At 32.8% G+C, this 22,127-nt stretch overlaps 2 protein-coding genes across 3 annotated transcripts in view; one reads left to right on the top strand and one right to left on the bottom strand.

The window, feature by feature from the left end:
• LOC118194245 (uncharacterized) overlaps positions 1–15,496 on the top strand; it is a 44,294-nt gene extending 28,798 nt beyond the window's left edge. For both annotated transcript variants that reach the window (XM_035365456.2, XM_035365458.2), the window contains exon 2: positions 14,325–15,496. In XM_035365456.2, coding sequence (XP_035221347.1) covers positions 14,325–14,990 — 666 coding nt within the window. In that variant the 3' untranslated portion in view covers positions 14,991–15,496. The remainder of the gene's footprint in view (positions 1–14,324) is intronic.
• Positions 15,497–17,627: 2,131 nt separating this feature from the next.
• The window catches only part of LOC118194248 (facilitated trehalose transporter Tret1-like), a 29,150-nt gene continuing 24,650 nt past the window's right edge, over positions 17,628–22,127 (bottom strand). The window contains exons 3-4 of the mRNA XM_035365461.2: positions 19,616–19,716; positions 17,628–18,000 (exon numbers count right to left, since the gene is read on the bottom strand). Of these exons, the coding sequence (XP_035221352.2) occupies positions 17,656–18,000; positions 19,616–19,716 (446 nt within the window). The 3' untranslated portion in view covers positions 17,628–17,655. The remainder of the gene's footprint in view (positions 18,001–19,615; positions 19,717–22,127) is intronic.

Raw genomic sequence — 22,127 nt, 5'->3', positions numbered from 1 at the left:
TGTGATTATCATATAGATGGACAAAAATTCACATAGATAGAATGATGTGATTATCATATAGATGGACAAAAATTCACATAGATAGAATGATGTGATTATCATATAGATGGACAAAAATTCACATAAATGGATTCACATAGATCTTTAGGATGAATAAAAATTGACATCCGTTCTGTTAGAAGCATTTAAAAAATACAGTAATGAAATCGATAATATTTTACTCATTTTGTACTTTATTAGAAAAGCCGAAGTTCAGAGTTATTTAAAATACAAATTCTGCTTAATAAATGCAAATATATGGTAAAACTAGTACAGTTTAATTTAGTTCCATTCATAAGCGGCAATTTGTATCTTGCTTTTATCTGGAATATCCTTTGCATATTCTCATACTTTTAGAGCAGATATAGTCTTAGAAAATGATAGAAACTCATAATAATTGCTTAGAAAAATAAATCTTGTTTATTGTATCAAAATAAAAATCTTTTTTTTTCCCAGAGCCTTAGCTTTCAAGTATGAAGTAGGAGCATGAGAACTACATCAAGTTTGTATTTTTACTGAATGGGAAGGGGAGGAGTAAAACAGAAATAGTCATTTTGTTTTCTGTTTCAATGGAATATATTGAATAGAAATCCTTTCTTTGATCATTATGCAGTTGGTGAAAGGATTCGCTCGTAAAAGCTTGGAACCATTGATTTGATCAACACACACATCAGAGAAAGAAAATAAATTTATAGCATTAGGGTATCGGCTTCTTTGTTCCGCCATCAGATCATGGTGTTCTCTCTCTACCAATCAATGAGCACCCAAAAGAAAAAGTCTTTGGTCACTGGTCTTCCATTAAACGTGGAAAAGACAGGCCTTTTTTTTTCTTTTTTTTGACACGCTTTATCTGCACAGAATATCAAGTATCTGAGACGGAGTTTATATAGGCGCATCTAGAGATTATCTGATGGCAGCTGTGAGGTTCTCTTCATAGAAGTAAGACACTGCTTTTGCAGAAAGTAGGTAAGTTTATTTCAGATTTCACGTAGATATACTTGTAGCAAGAATACTTCTGTCAGAAGTATGTTTTGATTACATGAATGAATGATGTTTGGTTTGGTAGTAAATTTAGCATATAAGTATAAGTATAGCATATAAGTGCATTGTATTTTCTTTCGTAAATGAAAAATCTGTTTGAGGGAAAGAAGACACTAATTAGATCTAAAATATTTGCATTTAAATTGAAAACTTCGGCATCACTGAGAACTTTAATATAATATATAGAGTTATTGGCCCCTTTTACGTTTTAGTTGTTGGTTAAGACTTCAAACTTTTCATTAATTTCAAATTTGGAATTTCACTTTTAATATTTAAAACAAGTTAAAGAGAATGGTCTACAAGGTGTGACTACTTAAGGCTACCAAAATTTTGCTTCATATTTAAGATTTTGAAAATATATATATATGTATGTATGTATGTATCATTAATTTCTTATTTATTGAAGTTCGATATTATCTCTGTTCTTAAATATATTGAGCTGTAATATATATATACATATTATTTCTATTTTAAAATTTATTGAGTTTTAATATCTAAAAACAATAAATTCGTTTTAAATATTTAATTTGAAAATTATTAGCTTTGTTAACATTTCTATACTGCAAAACAGAACTGCAAACATTAACGCCACATTTTAAGTAGATATGATGAAGAAAAATTGAAAAATTAGAAGATCAGTCATTTTATTCTGAAATGATTTTGATACCCTTTTGCCTTAAAAGCCTTGGAACAAACATAATTATTTTTCGTTTATTTTTCAACATTTAATTAATTTTAAATAATGTAATTTTTGCCCCGAAGTTCAAGTAAATGATCTTCAATTTACTATGCTGCAATTTTACCTGTACTAGAAATTTATCTGCTGCCTGAATCGAAGTTTAAGCTTCCAAAATTGCTATCAGGTTTAGCTGCTTTACATAAAAATATTATTTTCTTCTATATATTGCGCTTTGAGGTCCATTCATCTTTGTATTTTCATTTTCTTAATTACTTCTTGGGCTAGATACATTGCTAGCATAAATGAAGTTTAAATTGTACTGAAGACAGTACGCTGGACGGGTTGCCTTGAAAAAGGTAATAAAATTAATAAAAATTATGCTTTGGTCGCTTCAACAATCATGAATTGCTATCACATTATTAACGAAATTTTTTTTTATATTGAAGTTTATTTATTTAAGATTCCTCTGTTTTTATTTTAATAAAATGAATAGCATTAGGTTATTTGTTAATTTTTTCCTAATAAACTCAACTTAACTTACAACACCTCTAATAATTGTTGCAGCTAATTATCACAGTATTTCAACGTTTACGTATCTGATACTTATAAATGAATTCCAAACTCATCCAGTTTGTAAGCTAGCTGCATTAATTATTCACAACTTGTCACAAGTGTTTTATCAGGGGTAATTATGATAGATCATAACTAGGAAATACGATCTATATGGGATACTAAAGTTCATTATTTTACAATTTTTAATCTTTCAAAAATATAAAATACTTAGAATAGTATACTGAACGTTCGTTAAGGAGGTAGAGGGATAAATAGAATTTTGTTTTCTCCTGGAAAAGTAAGGTGCCAAGTTAATGGAAAAGCTTCAAGCGATAATACGCAGTTTTGAGTTAAATTATATGTTAAATATGTATTTGTAACCAGGAAAGTATTTATGATTTTTCCGCCTCTATACCATAATTACTTTTCCCTGTTTCTTTTTGTTGAAGAGTATTATTTAGGATAATTATAAATCAGAATATAGTTCTATATATATTTATTTTCATATAAATATGAAAAAAAAATAATATTTATGATTTATAATGTAAAATGGTAAAAGTTGCAGAAAAAGAAAAACTAAGACAACATATAATAATAATAATATATAAAGTAAAACAACAAGAAAATTACAATTCAATTTCTAGAGGACTTTTTGGTAATTAATATGCATATTATTAATGATGTACGAATAAAAATCACTCTACTGTAATACCGTTCTTCTCCTGCACATATCCGAACACAAAAAGACATTTGTTTACATGGAAGCAAACCACATAAGAATCAACAAAAATTGAATAATGTTAGGTAAGTTTAATATCGCTAATTTCTCTCTCTCTCTCTCTCTTTTTTTTTTTTTTTTTTAAACCTTTGACGAAGTAAAATCTTCATATATTGTTGAACATAAATTATTTGAGTGTTCAAAACCAATTTTGGTTTTACATGTTCTAATATGATGATACCAGAAAGGATCAGATTCAGTAATTAATGCTACTATCATTAAGAAATTACTGTCGCTGGAACAGCCAGTTTTGTTTTTTTATTGTGGCCTAATAATATTTAAATGATAGTTAATGTTTTCGTTGTACCAACTACTCTTTGAAAAATTTCTTCCCAGTTATTGATTTCTTCATCAATCCACGAGTATAAGATTTAATTAATTTTTCACATTCTCTAATTTTTTAATTTAGCATACAAGCTGAATGAAAGTGTGAACACTCATGTTGTGAAGCTCTAGTTCTTAGTTCTTCCGTGAATCACTAATTATATCTTTTGGGTAATGGACACTTTCCATAAAATATTTGCGCAATATTTTCTGAATGTTCATTTTGATTTTCATCATTTATTAGTTTTTGAATAAATATGTAAGCACTTAAATAAGTGATGACAAATGATGTCATGTTTAAATGTCATGTTTCATTAGAATGTATAAATTTATTTATTGAAAATTCATTTCCTTATTTCAGTCGAATCTATGACTAGCAAAATAATGGATATAAAAATCATTTATAATCAGTCTGGCTGGATCTTTATCGGGAGTATAGAAAACATCTTTATATGCGATGAAGATTTGATGAACTGATAGTAAGATGCTGAAACTGACGATTTATGCTCGTCAAGTATTTGATTTTTTTTCATTGATATCTTCAAGTAGAATGCATTTTATTGCAATGGATACGTTGATAGTTCGTGTTCAATGGGTACTCGTGTCACTTAGTTATCAATTACGTCAAACCAGAGCGAAAGGTTTTCTAGATTTCTTAACAGTTACTCAGTCCCTCTCAGATTTTCCTTTTGGCCATTTTTTGTACTGATAGTCACTTAAGAGATTTCTTAAATCAGGTATTTTTGATAAATAAGACTACTAAAATAAAAAAAAGTGTTTTAGAAAGTTTTTAAATAATCTTCGAACGAAACTCAATTTAGCTTTAAAATTTCTTCACTGCATATCATCTTTATACAGAATTAATCTGATTTGGCTTTCAAATTACCGTAATACACAAATCACGAAAAGGATGAAAAACACTGTTAAATAATAACAAAAAACAAACAAAAAAAAAAAAAAAAAAAAAAAAAAAAACAGTGTCTACCATACAAGCTCCGACTTAGTGTCTCCAAATATTATATGCAATGATTTTGTTAAGTTATAAACAATGTTTCAGCATCAATAAATCCGTCAAATAATAAGTAATGTTTTTCAACGCCAATAAATCCACTAGCGGATGATTATCCAAACAGCAGACGTTACGGCGAATCAGAGCAATGCAGCTGTGCCTTTCGTTTTACTACTGTACCTGAATTAAAGGAATAAAAGCAGCTATATGATTTTTTATTTATTAAAGGTATTATCTTTTGAAACTGTGTATAAAATGTTTTCATATACGTTTATGCGTAATCATTTGTCATCAGTTTAATTTTCCAAATTCATTAAAATTTATATTTTCAAATTTTCCTGTCAGCTTAGGCAGCTTATGTTTAAACTCATCCTTATTCATAAATACAGAAAATGAAAAAACAAAAACTTTGAATGCTTGCAAGCAATTTGCTTAATCATTTTGAAACATTTAAGAGATATTGATATAATTCGAATTAACAGCTAAATTATGAATTAATTTCTTTTCTTAATTTTTTAAGTGAAAGTTTTTATTTTATTTAATGAAAACTGAAATAATACGTTGAACTAAGACTCTCATAGTATATTACGTAAAATTAATTGCTTCATTTTTCCAAATAATTATTATTTTAATTATTTATTTAAATTTTTTTTCGAAATCAAAATCAAACTTCGTTGTTACATTAGAAAATGTTTCTATAAGTTTTTCGTCATTTACACTAGTATTCCAATGAATGGATAATAAAACATGTATATTTCCAGATTCAGGCGCTGTATTTTGCCTAAATGCGAATTTATTGTCCTAAAGTTGGAAAATGCAGTCTCAGTAGAAACTGGCAGAACAGCTAACAGTTTTTTTAATATAAATATTCGTGATATAAAACTTATCTCAAATGCCAAAGTGGCATTAATAGCAAGTAATAGTATTCTTTCCATGAATCCGCTTTCCTCTTCAGAAGAAAATATACATTCCAAACCACTACTTTATATTACATTTACTCTAAGGATGACTGTTCTTTTCAGCTATGAATGATTTTACAAAATTCTAGAAGAAAACATTGCAATTATAGCAAATTTGAGATTGTATGAGATTGCAAAATATTCTTTTATGCATTCAATTCTTTAAGAAAAAATATTTTTTCGTCATCTGTTTTTAAAAATTTTAAGTCTAAAATTTTGGAAGTGGCTAAGGCCCCAACTGCTATTTTTCTAAATGCGCCCTGCCCGCCACTGGATGAGCGGTAAAGTCGCTGAACACTGGTGAACTAACATTAGTTCCATTCCAGGCGAACAGGCTGGCTGCCTGAGCGTTTTCGTGGTTTCTCCACATGGAACGTGGATACGCATGGAGGTAGGAAGTAAGAAGTCCTTTCCTACCTCCATGTGGATACGAGCCAATTTCCTTAGAAAAGTGCTCCTTCCCTGACGCAGATAGCCTTAAAGTGCTTTTGCCATAATCAAATAAAACCCAAATCTAAACATGAGCTAGAGGAGTATGCAATTAAAAAAGGCTTTAATAAAGCTTTAAATTTGCCAAAACCTACAGATTCTGAAGTTTCGTCGCCTTCTAAATGGATTTTTATTGTTTTATTCAACAACATGTAGTTTGTTTGTTTCTCCTTACGTGTGTAAAGTAACAAGAGATTTTGGAAGCGATTGCGAAAAATATCCCCTTTATGTGATTTCGAAAATTTATAACAGTTGACTATAATTCAACAGACGGCAAAATGAGCATCTATTTCGAACGGTAAAAATTTTTATTTTAATGAAAGTATTTACCATTATGCGTATTTTTTACACCTACTCTTTAGCAAGTGTTAAACAGATTTCCTTTTTAACAAAATTCTGCTTATATGTAGTTAATATAATAAGGTATTAAATAATAAAGCTGCTTTTAAATGATTGTCAATGTTATTAAAAACATTTCCTGAATTTTTAAGAGAATTACTATTTAAATTTACTACAAATTACATATTAGCTTTAATTTTCAATTCAAGGAATTTAAAATAAGATTGGCTATCTATTCAGGAGCCCAAATCTCAAAATATAAATATATATAATAAATATATAAATAGTATGTTCAAATATAAACAGGAGATAAGCAATATTTTATCAATATAATGAAAGAAATTGCATATTGTTTTACTATGTAAACAGTTGCCTTTGTAATACACTTGCTTCAGCACCCAGGAATGCTTTTAATTCCAGAAATATAAAGGTACTGAGTGTTGGCCAACTTCTGCTCAGCGTCAGTAAGCCTTTTTATTAGACTTCCCCTTTTTCCCCTTATAAAAACTTCCTCAGTAAATGAAACAAATGAAAGTCCGGTGGTGCTAAATCTGGGCCATATGTGGGAGAAGGCAGATCAACACGTCTGAGTTCCCTCAGCGTTATCTTGGTCAAGTGTAAAGGCGAACATTGTCTTGAAGGAAAGAAATTAAATAGCTAGCTTCATTTTCTTTTTTAAAATCATTCAGTGGTATTTAGCTAGGATAGTCCTTTGTTCTGTAAGAAAACTGAGATAAGAAATTCCTCCTGGAACCAAAGAAACAACCGCCGTAATTTTCCCAGATGAAAATTCATGTTTGCTTTTTTATGCTAGTGGGGAGCTAGAATGCCGCCATTGCAGGCTTATCCGTATCCGTTTTCACTTGGTAAGGAAGTAATGCATCCATGTTTCATCGCAGATTTTATACAGTCTAAAAACTTATCTCCGTTCATTTTATAAGGCTGCGGAAACTGTGTGATTACAATCAGTGTCTTTTCCACCTTTGTGTTCAGACATTAAAGGGACGGGGAGCCCACCTGGCATTCATCTTGCTAAATTTAACATGATTTTTAAATAATGCTTCTAGACTATCCAAATTTATTTTAATTTCGTTAGGCATTTTTCTGACTATGGTTCTCCATTCCACCTGAATTATTACATCAACGGCAGTCAGCTTGTCTTCATCGCTTGAGATTCTCGGCCGACGAACTTGTAGTTCATTTTCAAATCTCACCTGGATTTCCTTATAAGATTTGCATCAGTCAATACCTCTATATTAAAAAAGATACGCACCTCCAAACTGAGTTTCAAGCCACAAATAAATCTGAGACGTAATGACATCTTCATCAGTCACAAATCTAATGACGATTCGCTTCGCAACATTTTTGTGAACCTCCTGCTCCTACATGTTAATAGTAGTTAATACGAGCGATGGAAATCAAACTATCAAAATCTACTTTATTTGCTTTATAGTTTTTATGTGATGGTATTTCAGATTCAATCATATTTAATAACAAAATTTTTATCATTTGTTCTAGTTTTTTTTTTTTTTTTTTTTTTTTTTTTTTTTTTTTTTTTTTTGCTGACAGCATGTTTATGTTATGTCAGTTTATTCATACCTAATAATTGAAAAAACTGAATTGATGGTCGATAATGAAATCTCATTATACGAAAAAAACAGTTGGAATTCCAAACAACTGGTCTAAATGGGATCGCATCTCATCCGGTTAATAGAAGAGGGTACCTGAACTGGTATCCAATTATTGAATAACAATAATTAGACATAAGTTTTCTGCAGCCAGTTTCTATAAACAAATTTATATTAATTGTAATGCAAGTGAGGAAATAAAATTTTTTGTTTATCATAGTTTATTTCAACAGCTACGACATATCTAAAAAAATTTAATTTAATGCTTAAGAAAACTCTCTCTATGCTAAGTAACTCTTTATACTTTTGAATAAAAAAATATTTCACAGAAGAAACGTTATCGCTTATCTACGAGACTAATGTACTAAAATCACTGATTGTAACTGCGCTGCGTATTAAAAGACAAAATATTCCTTGCGTGGAAAGGGCATTGATATAAAGTCACAATCTTGTAATCTAATTGTTTTTGGAGAAAAAGTATTCATTCATAGATAATACATACTTATCAAATACTATGAACCGATCTTAGTGTTCTAGCTAAATTAAAATTATTGAAAGGCTGTAATCTACTAGAACTGTGAAGCGACTATTCGCTAGACTCTTAGAAAAATAACGTAAGACCCTAAAATTTTCTCCACCGAATTTAAATAATCGAAAATAAGGTCTTCGGATGACCTAATTGAGATTTTTAAATTCTAACCTTAAATTCTAACTTTAAAATTCTGAGTTTAAGAGTCTCAGCTTAAGATTCGAACTTAAGAACTCAGCAGCAGATTCTAAATTTTAGAGCCAGTTTTTAGAATAAGAAGCTACATCTTAATTTACTCTTTACGCCAATTTGAAAATAGCCTGACGGTTTAATTTACCAAATTCTCTTTTTCTTCTTTCGGCAGGTGTCTGAGATCCACTTTGGGGACTTGGCTTTCTTCCTCCTAGACTCTTTCCATTTGAGCCTCCAATGTAGCATCTTTAAAATTTAACTTTGCTCTTTTCGCGCGTAAAAAATCAATCCTTAAATTACTGGCGCTAGCAAATATTTGACTACGAAGAAGGTAACCCTCTCTTCCTCGTATTTAATATTAACGTGCAGACCCATTTTCTTGAGGCATATGCACTGCTTACCCTGGACGGCGATTATTTTCTGCACTGTTACTTTAAAAAATGCTTTTAACAGCGCACTTTCAAACGTTTCTCAGGTGTATGTTTCCAAGTCAAACAAGACCAAGGTGACCAAGTAAAAAGGGGTATTTCCCTTTTTAATTGCAACAAAAACTCAGCTGTTTTAGGGAAAACTTTAATGAAAATACTACAATATGAACATGCCTAAGAGTGAAGATAACTTCTTTGCAATATTAGGCGGAGGGTAATTTTTGATAATTATTATTTTAGAATTTTCGGTCTCAACTCCTTTCTTCGATATTTTATATCCTAAATAACGAAGTAACCGCGAATTTGCACTTGAAGGTATTTACTTTTAGTCTTGCTTCGTTTAGAAGCGAAATATTCCGTTTAAATGTTTAGTATGTTCATCACTTTCACTGCTAATTATTATATCGTCTAGGTCAGCGGTTCTCAAACTTTTGACTAACGGTTTCGGTTTAGTTAATTACAGTAAGATTATTTTTCTTTCTACACAGCACCACCGGGCTAACGTAAGGGCTACTTATTGGTGTTATAATTTTATTCTTTAACATTTCCTGGATATGCTCTTCTATCTTTTACCTTATCGTAGCAATAAAGTTTTGATCTTACAGGGCCGCGTCACCAGTATCTATACTATGGCTCACAATTTGTGTCTGGCCTGGACGCTCATCAAATTGGAAAACTGGCTTACTAACTTCTTCAGTTATTTTTCTTTCGGCTTGCCACATATTTAGAGTGTCAACATGCCGCACCGACACTATATATTTACAAACATCCATGCCTTCTCCGGAATTCGAACCCGGGCCCTTTCGCACGGCAGTCAACGACGCTAACTACTGTACCGGCTGGGCGGCGGAAATCAGCCTTGCATGTATGATAACTAGTTCTCAAACAGATATCATTCGGCAAAGCATAATATATTTAATTTGTCTTTCAAATTGAATCTTTAATTTATAAAATATTTAACCAACCTGTAACTATTTAAGAAACTGCAATTTAAAAACAATAAATGTATTTTTAATAATTTAAATCTTTACAGCATTTTTAAAATATACTTAACTAATATAAATTAAAATGCATTTGATTATAATATGTCGGACTGATAATTTTTATAAATATCCGTGACATTGTTGTAATTAAAAAAGATTTCTAAGGGCATATTATAAAGCTGATTCAGAACTGCAAGATTTGTGGGAACATGGAACTTAAATTTCGCTGGATGATAGGTAGTATAATTCGTCTCTTTTTTATTAACTAATCACTGGGATGTCTCTGTTTTTCTATTTGTATGTAGCCAGTGATATGATTTCTGGTTTGAAGATTGGGAAAGTTACATAAGATGATCAGATTTGTAAGCATTTGACATTTCAATGTAACATACTATAACCAAATATATTTATAATACTTGTCTTCAGACTGAACTTCTCTAAAGTTCAGAAGCTTTCACTTACAGTAGTTTTTCACATACCAGGCTTATGAAGCCTCATTTTCTCCAAAGAATTGTGCATTAAACAAACCTGTTTCCAGTGTTAATGACCTCATCAAAAGTAATAATATTTTAACAAGAAGGCAAGGTTGCTTGTATTATTGGCTTTGAGAAAGCTTTGACAAAGTCTGAGACATACTGTGTTCATTCAAGAACTTATAAATACCTTTTTTCCTGCTTTAACAATATGCACATTTTAAAAAGTCATTGACACTGTAAACTAAAGTTCTTTAAAATGCTTAGTTTATATTTGGCAGTAATCTTAATGGTCTGTATCTATCTAAACATAGTAAAGCATTGTCTGGTTTACCAAAAACTAGTAAATTTTGAAATCATCTGATGAGATGTATCTTTGATGTATCTTGAACCTCAGGATTGTTAACGCATAATCAAACGCTAAATCCATCAAGGGAGTGCTGTAAGTTATTTGCACGCATCGAGACTAATTTTTCAGATCAACGACTTCCTAGACTCTGAGTTGGATTTATGTATCGATATAGTGTTGTTTACTTTGTAGAGACATTAGGTTGTTTCGAAGCAGGAGAGATGAAAAAAGAGCAATGCTCTCCCCGAGACTCGAACCACGGACCTCTCGAAAAAGCGCCGAGTGTGCTGACCACTACACCACGAAGGCATGCTAGGAAGGTGAGAGAAATATCTTATAACTTTAAGTTCACAAAGGGAGAGGACAAAACTTCAGTAGATGCTTACGGATTCTAAAGACTGATGCTCAAAATGAAGGACATACACTAACGCAAACTAGAGTTAAATGATTCTGTTCAGCAGGGAAAAATTTAACCAATGGTGAGATCTGAATATTGAGGTCGGTATTACATACCACCCCCCCATTACGCAGGTAATAGTATTCTTACGTACAAATCATTTTTCAAATTGATTTTCCTTTGCATAATTCTTCATATATGAAGCATTTTAATTCAGGCAGTTTAGAAATGAAAACACCGTTTGGTTTTTTTTAGTACATTCTACGAAATGTTTCAATAAGCTCTAAGCTCAAGTATGAAGTAAAAATTGTGAGAATAAGAAATGTGATGAAATGATTACAAAGTCCTTTAGGAAGATAAAACGAAAATACTTATAATTTACGTCATTATTTGAGTTTTGATCGTTTTCAATTAGTGATATCGGTTAGTATATATATTATGAATACTAACAGATATATCTGTTAGTATCTGAAAATATAACACCTTGTTTTGTAACTGATTTCTTAACAGAAGAAAACGTAGCATTTGTGAAGGTATGATTGCAGTCTATGATAAAACAGCATTTTTCCATGCCTCCATTAGAAGGTGGGATGTCATACTTAGACAGGTTTCAGTGCAGTTGTGCGAGTTAATGTCGAAAATTATACGACGGGGGGAAAAACTCAAAAAACAATGGTAGTTTTGCTACAAAAATAGGAGTCAGTGCTGGATCAGTGAAAAATATTCTGCAGGAAAAGTTAAGGAAGTCGAAGATATGGGCCAGATGATTGCCCATAATGTTAACGCCCTTGGGTAGAATACCCTCGAGAACTGTTCTCTATGATAAACTCCGATACAAATTTGTATTCATTGGACAGGAAATATAATATCACCATCAGCAGCAAAACAAAAAAGCATAATGCAGAAACCTCATGGATCTCCTTGATCCCATAAGTCCAGAATACAGAAATCTACTTCTCTGTTGATTTTGGAAACCACTTTTTTGAGGTGAGATGAAGAGAAAACGCATCGTATTGGTTATACGTTACATAATACCACAATAACACGTGTTCATCATGCTAATTTGTTGACTTGTGTCCGACAAACCATAAAATTAAAACGCCGTGGAAGTCTCAACAGGAACGTGTCGTTTTTGCACAACATGCCAGCACCCAGGGCTCATGTTTCCAAAACTGCTGTCTAGCAATGCAGATTTTAGTTTAACCTTAATTCACCAGACACGGGGTGAGATCTGGTGGATTAAAGAAGTTTTGTTTCAAAATATAAGGCAGCAGTTGCGTGTTTCACATTATAGAGATGATGAACATTTGAAAGATGCCATGCAGGAATGACTTGAAAATATTTTTTCTTCTGTGAACCGAAATTTAATGCTGGATCTCTATGCTAAGAGCATTGAAGTGTTCGGAAACGTAGAAAACTTATAAAATAATTTTAGACATTTAGCTTGCACAAGCGTATTAGGTTAAACCAGCTGAACGCCCTTTCTTCCAATAGCAAGGGTTAGTTTTTTTTTTTTTTAACTATAATTTTTTTTTCTGTACATTAAGCAAAAATTTGTTAAATTTTTCAACGCAAAGTATTCATTTTTAAATGTTATGAAACATACAGTTATAATATTGCATATACGAGGGCCATCCAGGAAGTAGATTACGTTTCCGTCTGTGTCCGCTAGGGGCGGGGCTAGCGCGGCCATCTTGGGGTCAGAGCGTTGCGCAGCTCAGTCTGCATCTAGCCGTGCTAGGGAGAGGTTCGTACTGTGCTCCGTTCAGATACTGTGACGGTTTGAAATGTCTGCGTTAATTGAAAATCCCGCGAGCTGCGAGGTGCGCTCAGTAATAAGGTTTCTGACTGCAAAAAACTGTAAACCGATAGAAATCTATCGGCAGCTTCGTGAAGTGTATGGGGACAACATTATCACTGAAGGTGGAGTGCGTCAGTGGGTCATAAGATTTCAAAATGGCCGAACCAATGTTCACGACGAAGATCGAAGTGGGAGACCCAGCATAGTGACCGCCGAACTTCTCGAAAAAGTCGATGCTAAAGTCCGTGAAAATCGAAATTTCACAATAACGGAACTTTCTTTGAGTTTTCCACAAATTTCGCGAAGTTTGTTGCACGAAATCATCAGCGAAAAGCTTGGTTACCACAAGTTTTGTGCAAGATGGAAGGCAAGAAGAGGTAACGAAGTGGTTGAAGGCGCAGGCGGCCGAATTTTTCGACGAAGGAATTTCCAAGCTCGTACATCGCTACGATAAATGCCTTAATTTGTATGGTGACTATGTAGAAAAGTAGTATTTGAGTGTGGCTTTCATCTGTATATAATAAAATTTGTTTCCTATACTTTGTTTATTTTTTTATTCCAAAACGTAATCTACTTTCTGGATAGCCCTCGTATATGGTAGGAACCTATTTAAATCGATATATAGATGAAATTACTTCCTAATGTACATACAAATATAGAAGACATATGTTATATATAAATATTTGAAAAATCAGATGTGCCATGTGAAATCTCATATTTAGTCATCCTAAATCATACCATTGTCCTAAATCTTTTGACGAAGCTGAAGGGACCCAGAGATAGAACAAATTTTAATTTCATTTTCTGCAGTACAAATGAAGTAATTTATAATCTCACAGCATAAACACAATCGTGGTGAATTTTCATATTTATCTAAAGAAATAAAATGAATAAAATCATAATTAAGTTATTTCTAGTGAATGAAGAGGCTGACTTTGTTACGAATTTTTATCGTTTCTTTCATTGGCAACAAAAATTGGAACATCTCAATCACAAAGATATTCCTCATATTTAGCAGGATATTTGCTTATTCTTTAGAACCTAGAAAGAGTCAAAATTTTTAAACTGAAAATTATACTAAAAATTCCTGTACAATAAAAAAAGTATCCATGTTTAAGATATCTTTCTATTTTAATTCACGAAGTCTGTAGGGTCACTATATAACTGTGCCTTCACATGATAAAGTATCAGAATAATTTTAATGAAGTAATTCTAAGGAAGATTTCGTAAGTGTATGTTAATTGTGCAATATGTGGTATGGTGGGCGATTTTATTTATATATGTATATATGTGAGAGAGAGAGATTTCATGATAATAATCATTTATCTTTTTCAGATGATGTCGATGAATGTCGCTGCTCTGATAATAATCGTAGCTTCGTTTCTTGAACCGCTGTACAGTGCCAACAGTTCTCCTCAACTACCCACATTTGCGGTGCCTGATAACAATGACGAGAGCACATTTTACGAAAAAAGCTGTACTGATAAAGATGATAGAACGAACTTTATCCTGACACTTTACGTTCCGGATCGGACGGAGCCACAAGAAAATTCTACTTTTTATCTTAAACGACAGTTTGATCCTTGGGGTGGGAAAAGACAACCAAAAGGTTTCAATCTTCTATCAACAATAAATCAAAAGCTGACTAAGCGAAAAAGGCAGTTCAGTCCTTGGGGAGGAAAACGTTCTGTCGACCGAGCTGAACAGAACAATGATGATGTGGTTAACGACGAAGAGCTTTCTTATATATTATCCAAGAAAAGAAATGTTAAATATTTAAAAAATAAAAGAAATTTTCAGCTTCGGGGAGGAAAAAGAAATTTTCAGCCTTGGGGAGGAAAAAGAAATTTTCAACCTTGGGGAGGAAAAAGAAATTTTCACCCATGGGGAGGAAAAAGGAATTTTCAACCATGGGGAGGAAAAAGAAATTTTCAACCATGGGGAGGAAAGAGAAATTTCCGACCTTGGGGAGGAAAAAGGATCTCCATTCTCAAAAAGTAACAACGATTTTAATTTGGAGCTGGAAAAGATCGATCAATTTTGAAAATGAAGAGGAAAATGCAAATTATGATACAAATATTGAAAGCAAAATTAAGAAACAAGGATCCTTGAATACTTTGGCGGACAAAATAAATTTTAACTCTGTTCCGAAGACAGCTTTCAGTTCCTGGGGTGGTAAAAGAACCTTCAACGCTTAGTTAAACACAATTTATACTAGATCGGGAAACTGAATATAGTCTTTTTGCTATAAAAATATTTCCACGTTGAATCCGTTTTAAGAAATAAGTTATTGAAGTTTGAATTTTAAATCAGTAGTTTAATGAATATCGAATTCCAAAATGAGTTCTGAGGGAAGAGCAGCGAAATAAAGTTTTGCATTAAGTTCTCATTCATTGTCAGAAAGTGGCTTTTTTACGTATATGTAAAACTAATGCAGTCATGAACATGTCAATAACTTTTGAACTAAGCCAAGAATTTAACAAGTAATAAAATGTTTTCCATCTTAAGTTTTTGATGTTCATTTTCTAGCAGTGTACTGTATATACTGTATATGCATAGTATATAAATAAATGCATAGTAATAATTATTATATGCATGCTATATAAATAAATGGCAGCTCCTTGTTTCGATGTTACTAGCAGAAAGAAAAAGCAATTAATGCTAGATATGATGAAAAGCTCATACTTTAAGATCCAAGCTAAATTAATTTTAATTATTTTTGTTATATTATACATTATACACTGAAGAGCCAAAACATTATGATCACCTACTCAGTAACGCGTTGCACGACCTTTGGCCTGCAAAACAACTGCAACTCGCCTTGGTATGGATGCCACAAGTTCTTGGTAGATGACTGGAGACATGTTGTACCAAATGTCTAAGCAGCGGTCACGCAAAGTCGAGATATTCCAGCATGGTGGTGTTTCAGCTCTCCATGACATACCAAATGGGCTCTATCGGGTTAAGATCCAGCGAGTTAGGTGGCCAAAACATTAACTGAAATTCATCCTTATGGTCCACGAACCAGTCCAACACAATTCGAGCCTTGTGATTTCGAGTCCAACACAATTCGAGCCTATCCTGCTGGAAGATTCAATATCCAGTTGGGAAAACATACGCCATGTAAGAGTGCAACTGATCCGCAGTTATGTTGAGATAGGATGCAGTTTGATGGCCTGTTCCGCCACAACTAAGGATTCCAGAGCCGCCCATGAGAACGTACCTCAAAGCATAATACCGCCACACCAGCCTGTGTATGACCTGCTGTACGGAGGGGGAGATGGAGCACCCTAACACGATCATCGACGTGATGAATGAGAAATCGTGATTCATAAGACTAGGCAGCTGTCTTTCACTTATCCATGGTCTAGTGTCGATATTCCCTGGCTCACTGTAGGCGTAGTTGACAATGACGCGTGGTCAACAGGGGCACAAGAGTGGGACGTCTACTGCGCAGTCCCATATCGAATAGTATCCGCTGAACTATGTGTTCCGAAACACTTGTACTTGGAACTGCATTGTATTGGGCTGTTAACTGAGCCGCTGTCTGGCGCCGACTTTGCTGTACCAAGCGGGACAGTCTCTGACGTTCTTTTTCTTTGATGATGTGTAGATGTCCATCACCTTGGCGTCTACTGCTGATTTCACCATAAGTTATCCCCTTTGTACAAATACTAACAATAGTAGATGGTGAACAACCTACCAATCGTAAAGTTTCGGAGATACTCGTTGTAAGCCGTCGGGCCATTACAATCTGCCCTCTATCAAATTCTTTTAGATCAGCAACCTTTCCCATCACTCGCAAAAGTAAGCGCAAGAATGATTCCTTACCTTCTCCAGCAGCAGTTAAAATACCATGCCCACTTAATCACGTACCCTCCACTTCATTCAAATGACTTCATTAAAAAATGTGGGGATGGACGTAATATTTTGCCTCGTCAGCGTAATTTCTTTCTATAACACTGCGAAAAAGTACTAAAATCGGATTGTCCGTTCTTATAATTGCCCCAACATGTCTGATACATCTGATGAATAGCATTTAAATTGCATTTATATGATTAGGTTTCCCAACCAATTTTTTTAATGCACGTACTTTTCCGAGTTCTGGCATAAAATTAATACGTATAACTCTTTCTGGCAAAATAACTAGATTTTAGAACATTTTGATTTTAATGCGCATTTTTCGCATATCGGAGCTGAGACGTCTGGAGGTCATTTTTATTCCTCCTTTCTACCCTTCCTCACATCATGGAATGTGCCAACAGGAAGCCATTTACGAATAACGTAATTAAATGTAAGCTGATTCGGCGAAAATGTATCTATATCTATCTATCTTTCTATATATATATATATATATATAGTATTTTTGATATCTTTTCATTTATTATTTATTGCACTACAAAATTTGATTAGTTTCGGAATTTAAGTAATGAATATTGGTGGGTAAATTGGTGCGTGCTATTGGAAAAAATAAAAGACAACAAGAATAATATTTCCAACGTATTCTTAAATGATAAAAATAATCTTTATGTCGTCAGTGGTCTAATTTTCTTAAATGTAGATTAAGCAGGTGTTTTAATATAATGCTATCTAATTTTGCTGAATTCAAATATAAAGAAAGAAATCAAAATGTCGGAATCTTTTAGTTACAATTTTAGTCACATTTTCAAATTAAAAAGGAATCTTTTTGAAAATATTTCGCTATACTCTTATCCAGTGGAAAGCTTGAAATATAATGGCTGTTTTTTTTCTCATTAGAAACCGTTTCTTGATACGATAACTTCTTTCCACGGACTGCTAAAAAGCCTGGAAAAGGTTCCTTGGTTTTCGCCTTTTCGGATTTTCTTCCTCTGACTCCTACAAATCCAGGGAAAAGCTCTTCAAAATAACGCATATGCGCTCGCTTTAGAGAAGCGACACGTTGTGAGTTGAGGTTATCATCCAAAGACATCCGATCCAAAATCCTTCGAATCATTAACTGATGTGGTGAAGGTAGAGTACCTTCTGATTCCTGAATTCAAAAATAAGAATAACAATAAACACTTATTTTATTAAGTTTTTTTAACAAATTATATTAAACACTTTTGAAGACAGAACGCGTATTAACGATAATTTTAAATTATATAATTATTTTAAGTACATAAAAATTGATACTGATAGAATTTTTAAACAAATAATGATTTGATTTGGTTTTATTAGATTACGGCAAAGCACTCGAGGGCTATCTGCCTTAAGGGAGGGATGCCTTCGTGGAGGACTTTCTAAGGGAAACTGGCTCGTATACACGTTACACATGAGGAAAACCACGAAAACGCCCATGCAGCCAGCCCGTTCGCGGGATTCGAACCTTGGACCGAACTACCAGTGTTCAGCGACGCTACCGCTCAGCCGCTGGTGGGCTTAAACAAATAAATAATGAACAGTTAAAGAAACAGAGCAAATAATGTAGTTTTGTGTATTTTAAAGTAGACTAGATTAAAAATTTAATTAAAATTAGAAAAGACTAAATTAGCTCAATTACATTTACAGTTTTAAATTTAATAAAATTTCAAAATTTATTTAATTATGAATTATCAAATAGTAAATAAAGCACAAATTTAAAAGCCTTGACAGTCATTAAACTCTTCTAAAAGGAAATCAAAGGATAGGAGCTTAAAAATAAGCTCCTTTCCTTTGATTCTACTTTATAAGACAGCACCAGTGTTGTCGATCTTTTATTCATTCATTTATTTATTGGTAAAAAAGGTAATTTATATTATTTCATTTTATTTTTGGCTTCTGTCGCAGTGATTTGTATGAGATTCGTCTGAAATGCATAGAGCTTTTCTTTTAATTAAACACTAGTTTTAAGGTTTAGTTTTGCTTAATTTGCTTCATTTTAGTTACCTCCTGGTTCGTTTCATAGGGAGCATTTGTAAACCATGGACGCTGTGGTTTTCCTTGCCCCCCCCCGAACGACGGGCATTATTTTGTCTGTTTTCGACATTGTCCCCACTCCTAAGGTAGGAAGTGGTGGCCATTTTATTGTTGAGGCACCTAACAGGCGGCCACCATTACCTCTTATGAAGAAAGTTACAACCATGCCTTCTCCGGGATTCGAGCCCGGGCCTTTCGGTATTGTAGTCGGCTCCCCTAACCACTTGTACATTTTTGTACTCTTCTTCAAGTGCCTTGTATGCACATGGATATCTCTTTTTTTTTTTTTTTTTTTCATTTTATAAATGTCGTCTGCTCAGCCGGGGCCGCCCAGGGCTGTGGCCTGGTAGCTAGTGGTTGACTCCCGCCGAATTGGTAACCAATTCTGCATGGATATATCTATATCTGGATCGGAAGCCAACTCAGCTGTTTACCTCCCCTAACCACTATAACTATCCTGGTGGTGTTGGTAATAATCTGGCAGAGGGTAACGTACCACACCATGAATAACAACCAAACGATCGCGACATAGAAAGAAAAATGATTTTGAAAGCAAAGTATGTCTTTTGATTGCTATTGGAAATACAAATATAAGTAAAAAGCGAAGAACTATGCCCGCAAAAAATTTCAGATAAAGCCTATTTACTGATGAAACTTCTCTATGATATTTCTTACTGATGAATTATCGAATGGAGTGCACTTCGTCTTACCTGTGGCATGAAATTTTCTTCTTCAAAGTTTTCTGATGATACCTCACTTGCTGAAAGAATCGCTGCGATTGATAGGAATATCAGCAAGTTTCTTCCTTTCACTGTATGAAGAAAGGTAAATATAAATTTCTTTCAAACATATTTTTCAAACACACATATGTTATGATAATAGTAGTAAATGAAAATCTTCGATTTTTTTAAATTTAATTTGAACTTAATTCAATTAACCACAATTCGCATTTCTCAGAAGTTTGATCTGGTACGTGGCTGAACTAAGAGTATCAGAGATGAATATGCAAGGAGTTTGATTAGATCTCAGAAATTTTTTTAAGATTGGTCAGGAATACAAAAATAAAGTACTTTTACTTAGGATGATATAGCTGCAAACTTCACACGTGTGTGCTACACTTTACACCTCTTTCAAATACGAAAAATTATAATAGCAACAAAGGATGTATCATCATATTGAAATTTCCTTGAGTGTATTACATTCATGACTTTCATTTAATTTTTAGTGTTACAGAAATTTTGTATATATTTTAATAATTTCTTCAACCGCTATTTGTTTCATATACAAGCAAAACGAAGGATTATTATTGAGTTCTAAATTGCATCACAAAAACTCTAGAAAACGAAATTTAAAAAAACTTCTCTACAGATTAACGAAAAGCATCAGCAAAGTTTTCATACAAAATGAAGAAATAATATACACTCGTAAAAAGTTCAAAAATATTCATTAACACATAACACAAATTTAAAAAAACATACAGCTTTTTAATTTGAAATCTTAAATTTAAAATTACTTTAGAAGACAGTAACTGAATTTCATAAATTTTGTTTACTTAGTTAAAATTTTTCAAGTAACTCTTGCGTCATACTCTTACGTAGCTCATACTTAGTGATAAAGAAATAAATAAAACAGTAACTCTTTACTAAAAATTTTAATCTAAAGTCGATGAAATAAAAGCTAATATTACGTTAGTATTCCAAGTACACAGAAAACAAGTTTGCAGTGTAGTACGGTATACACTCAACAGCAAGCGTAATATCCAGCCAGTGATATGAACGCTACGTAAAGATTTTCCAAGGATGAAAAATTGCGTATCCATCGGTCAAAGGAATAAACTAAGGAAACGTAATTCAAAATGGAAGAAAAAAATTTATACATATCAACATAAGATTTTATTTGAAAATAAATTCGTTTCGCCAAATTTTGAGTTACAGAGACTAGACTACAAGACCGTTAGTCTTAGAAAAAACAAAGTATTTTCAATAAAAATAATTGTCACTTTTCAAATGATTACTGCTTTTTAGAATTTTATATATAATATATTCTTATTTTATTGCTCGCTAAACTATGAAAACATCTTATACGTACATATCTTTCTTAACGGTAATACATGAGGATTGATCTGCTTTGCCGTAAATAAACAGCGATGCATGATTTCGAAGATATTTTGATAACATTACTGCGGAATAATGTAAATGTATTGCGTAAATTTTTAAGCGCACATTTAATTGGGATTTTACAATATAAATTATTTCATGTAAATTTCAGTTTCTAGTACTAAGTTAACTACCTTGGATCAGATGATACTGCATGTAATGTGTTTAGCAACATATCACTCGAGACGTTACAGAAAAATTCACCTGGTTCCACCAAATCTAACACCTAAAAATAGATAACTAAATGCTTTAGAAAAAGTCATGCTTTTCTGGTTTCACTATAAAAGAGGAGCTGAACTTCTTCTGGGGTTTTAACAGGGTCTAAAGTTTGCTTGAACACTTAGGCGACTTTTTGATAACTCAGGTTTTGCTGTTGATTAAAACTTCAGAGACATTAGAAATTTTGGAGAGGAATTTTGAGAAAAGTTCACAATGCCTCTCTGGGAATCCAGCCGCCTGGGTTTTCAACACTAATCCCTACGTTATAAGAGCATACGAATTAGGTTAGGTTAGGTCATTTGAATATTTCAAAGCCACGAGGGCTATATGTTTAGAAAATATGCCTTCGTGGAGGACTTTCTAAGGGAAGTTGGCTCGTATACAAGTTACACACGGGCAAATGCACGAAAACCTACCATTCAACGAGCCATATCGAATGGGTTCAAACTAAAGCAGGTCCAACTACCAGCTTTCAGTGGTCTTAACCACTTGGTTACTGGTAGAGCTTAAGAACGTGAGAGTAAAATGTCTGTAATTCCTTAAAATGTGATCATTTTAGATATGCTGACTGAAACGGGGAACATTTTCTTTAGCTTACAATAGTTGTTGTTTCTTTACATTGTTTCTCATCTGATATATCGCCATTTGCTTTACGGTTGATATAATAAAGAAAACTGATTTTTACGAAACAATGAGAAAATATTCGTATTGTGTAGAATTGGAGTTATTTGTTATGTAAAAGAAACGACTTAGGAATTTCCGAGAAACATTTCAGAAATTCTAGCATTTTTTAAGAACTGGTTTTTAAAACAAACAAGACTGACTTATTTTCTAAATATAATTAAAT

The sequence above is a fragment of the Stegodyphus dumicola genome, chromosome X1 (assembly GCF_044657685.1).
Source record: "Stegodyphus dumicola isolate Sdum_Otavi_A_Nest chromosome X1, ASM4465768v1".
Taxonomy (NCBI): domain Eukaryota; kingdom Metazoa; phylum Arthropoda; class Arachnida; order Araneae; family Eresidae; genus Stegodyphus; species Stegodyphus dumicola.
The sequence above is the reverse complement of the archived record's forward strand: the minus strand, read 5'-3'. Positions and strand labels throughout refer to the sequence as shown.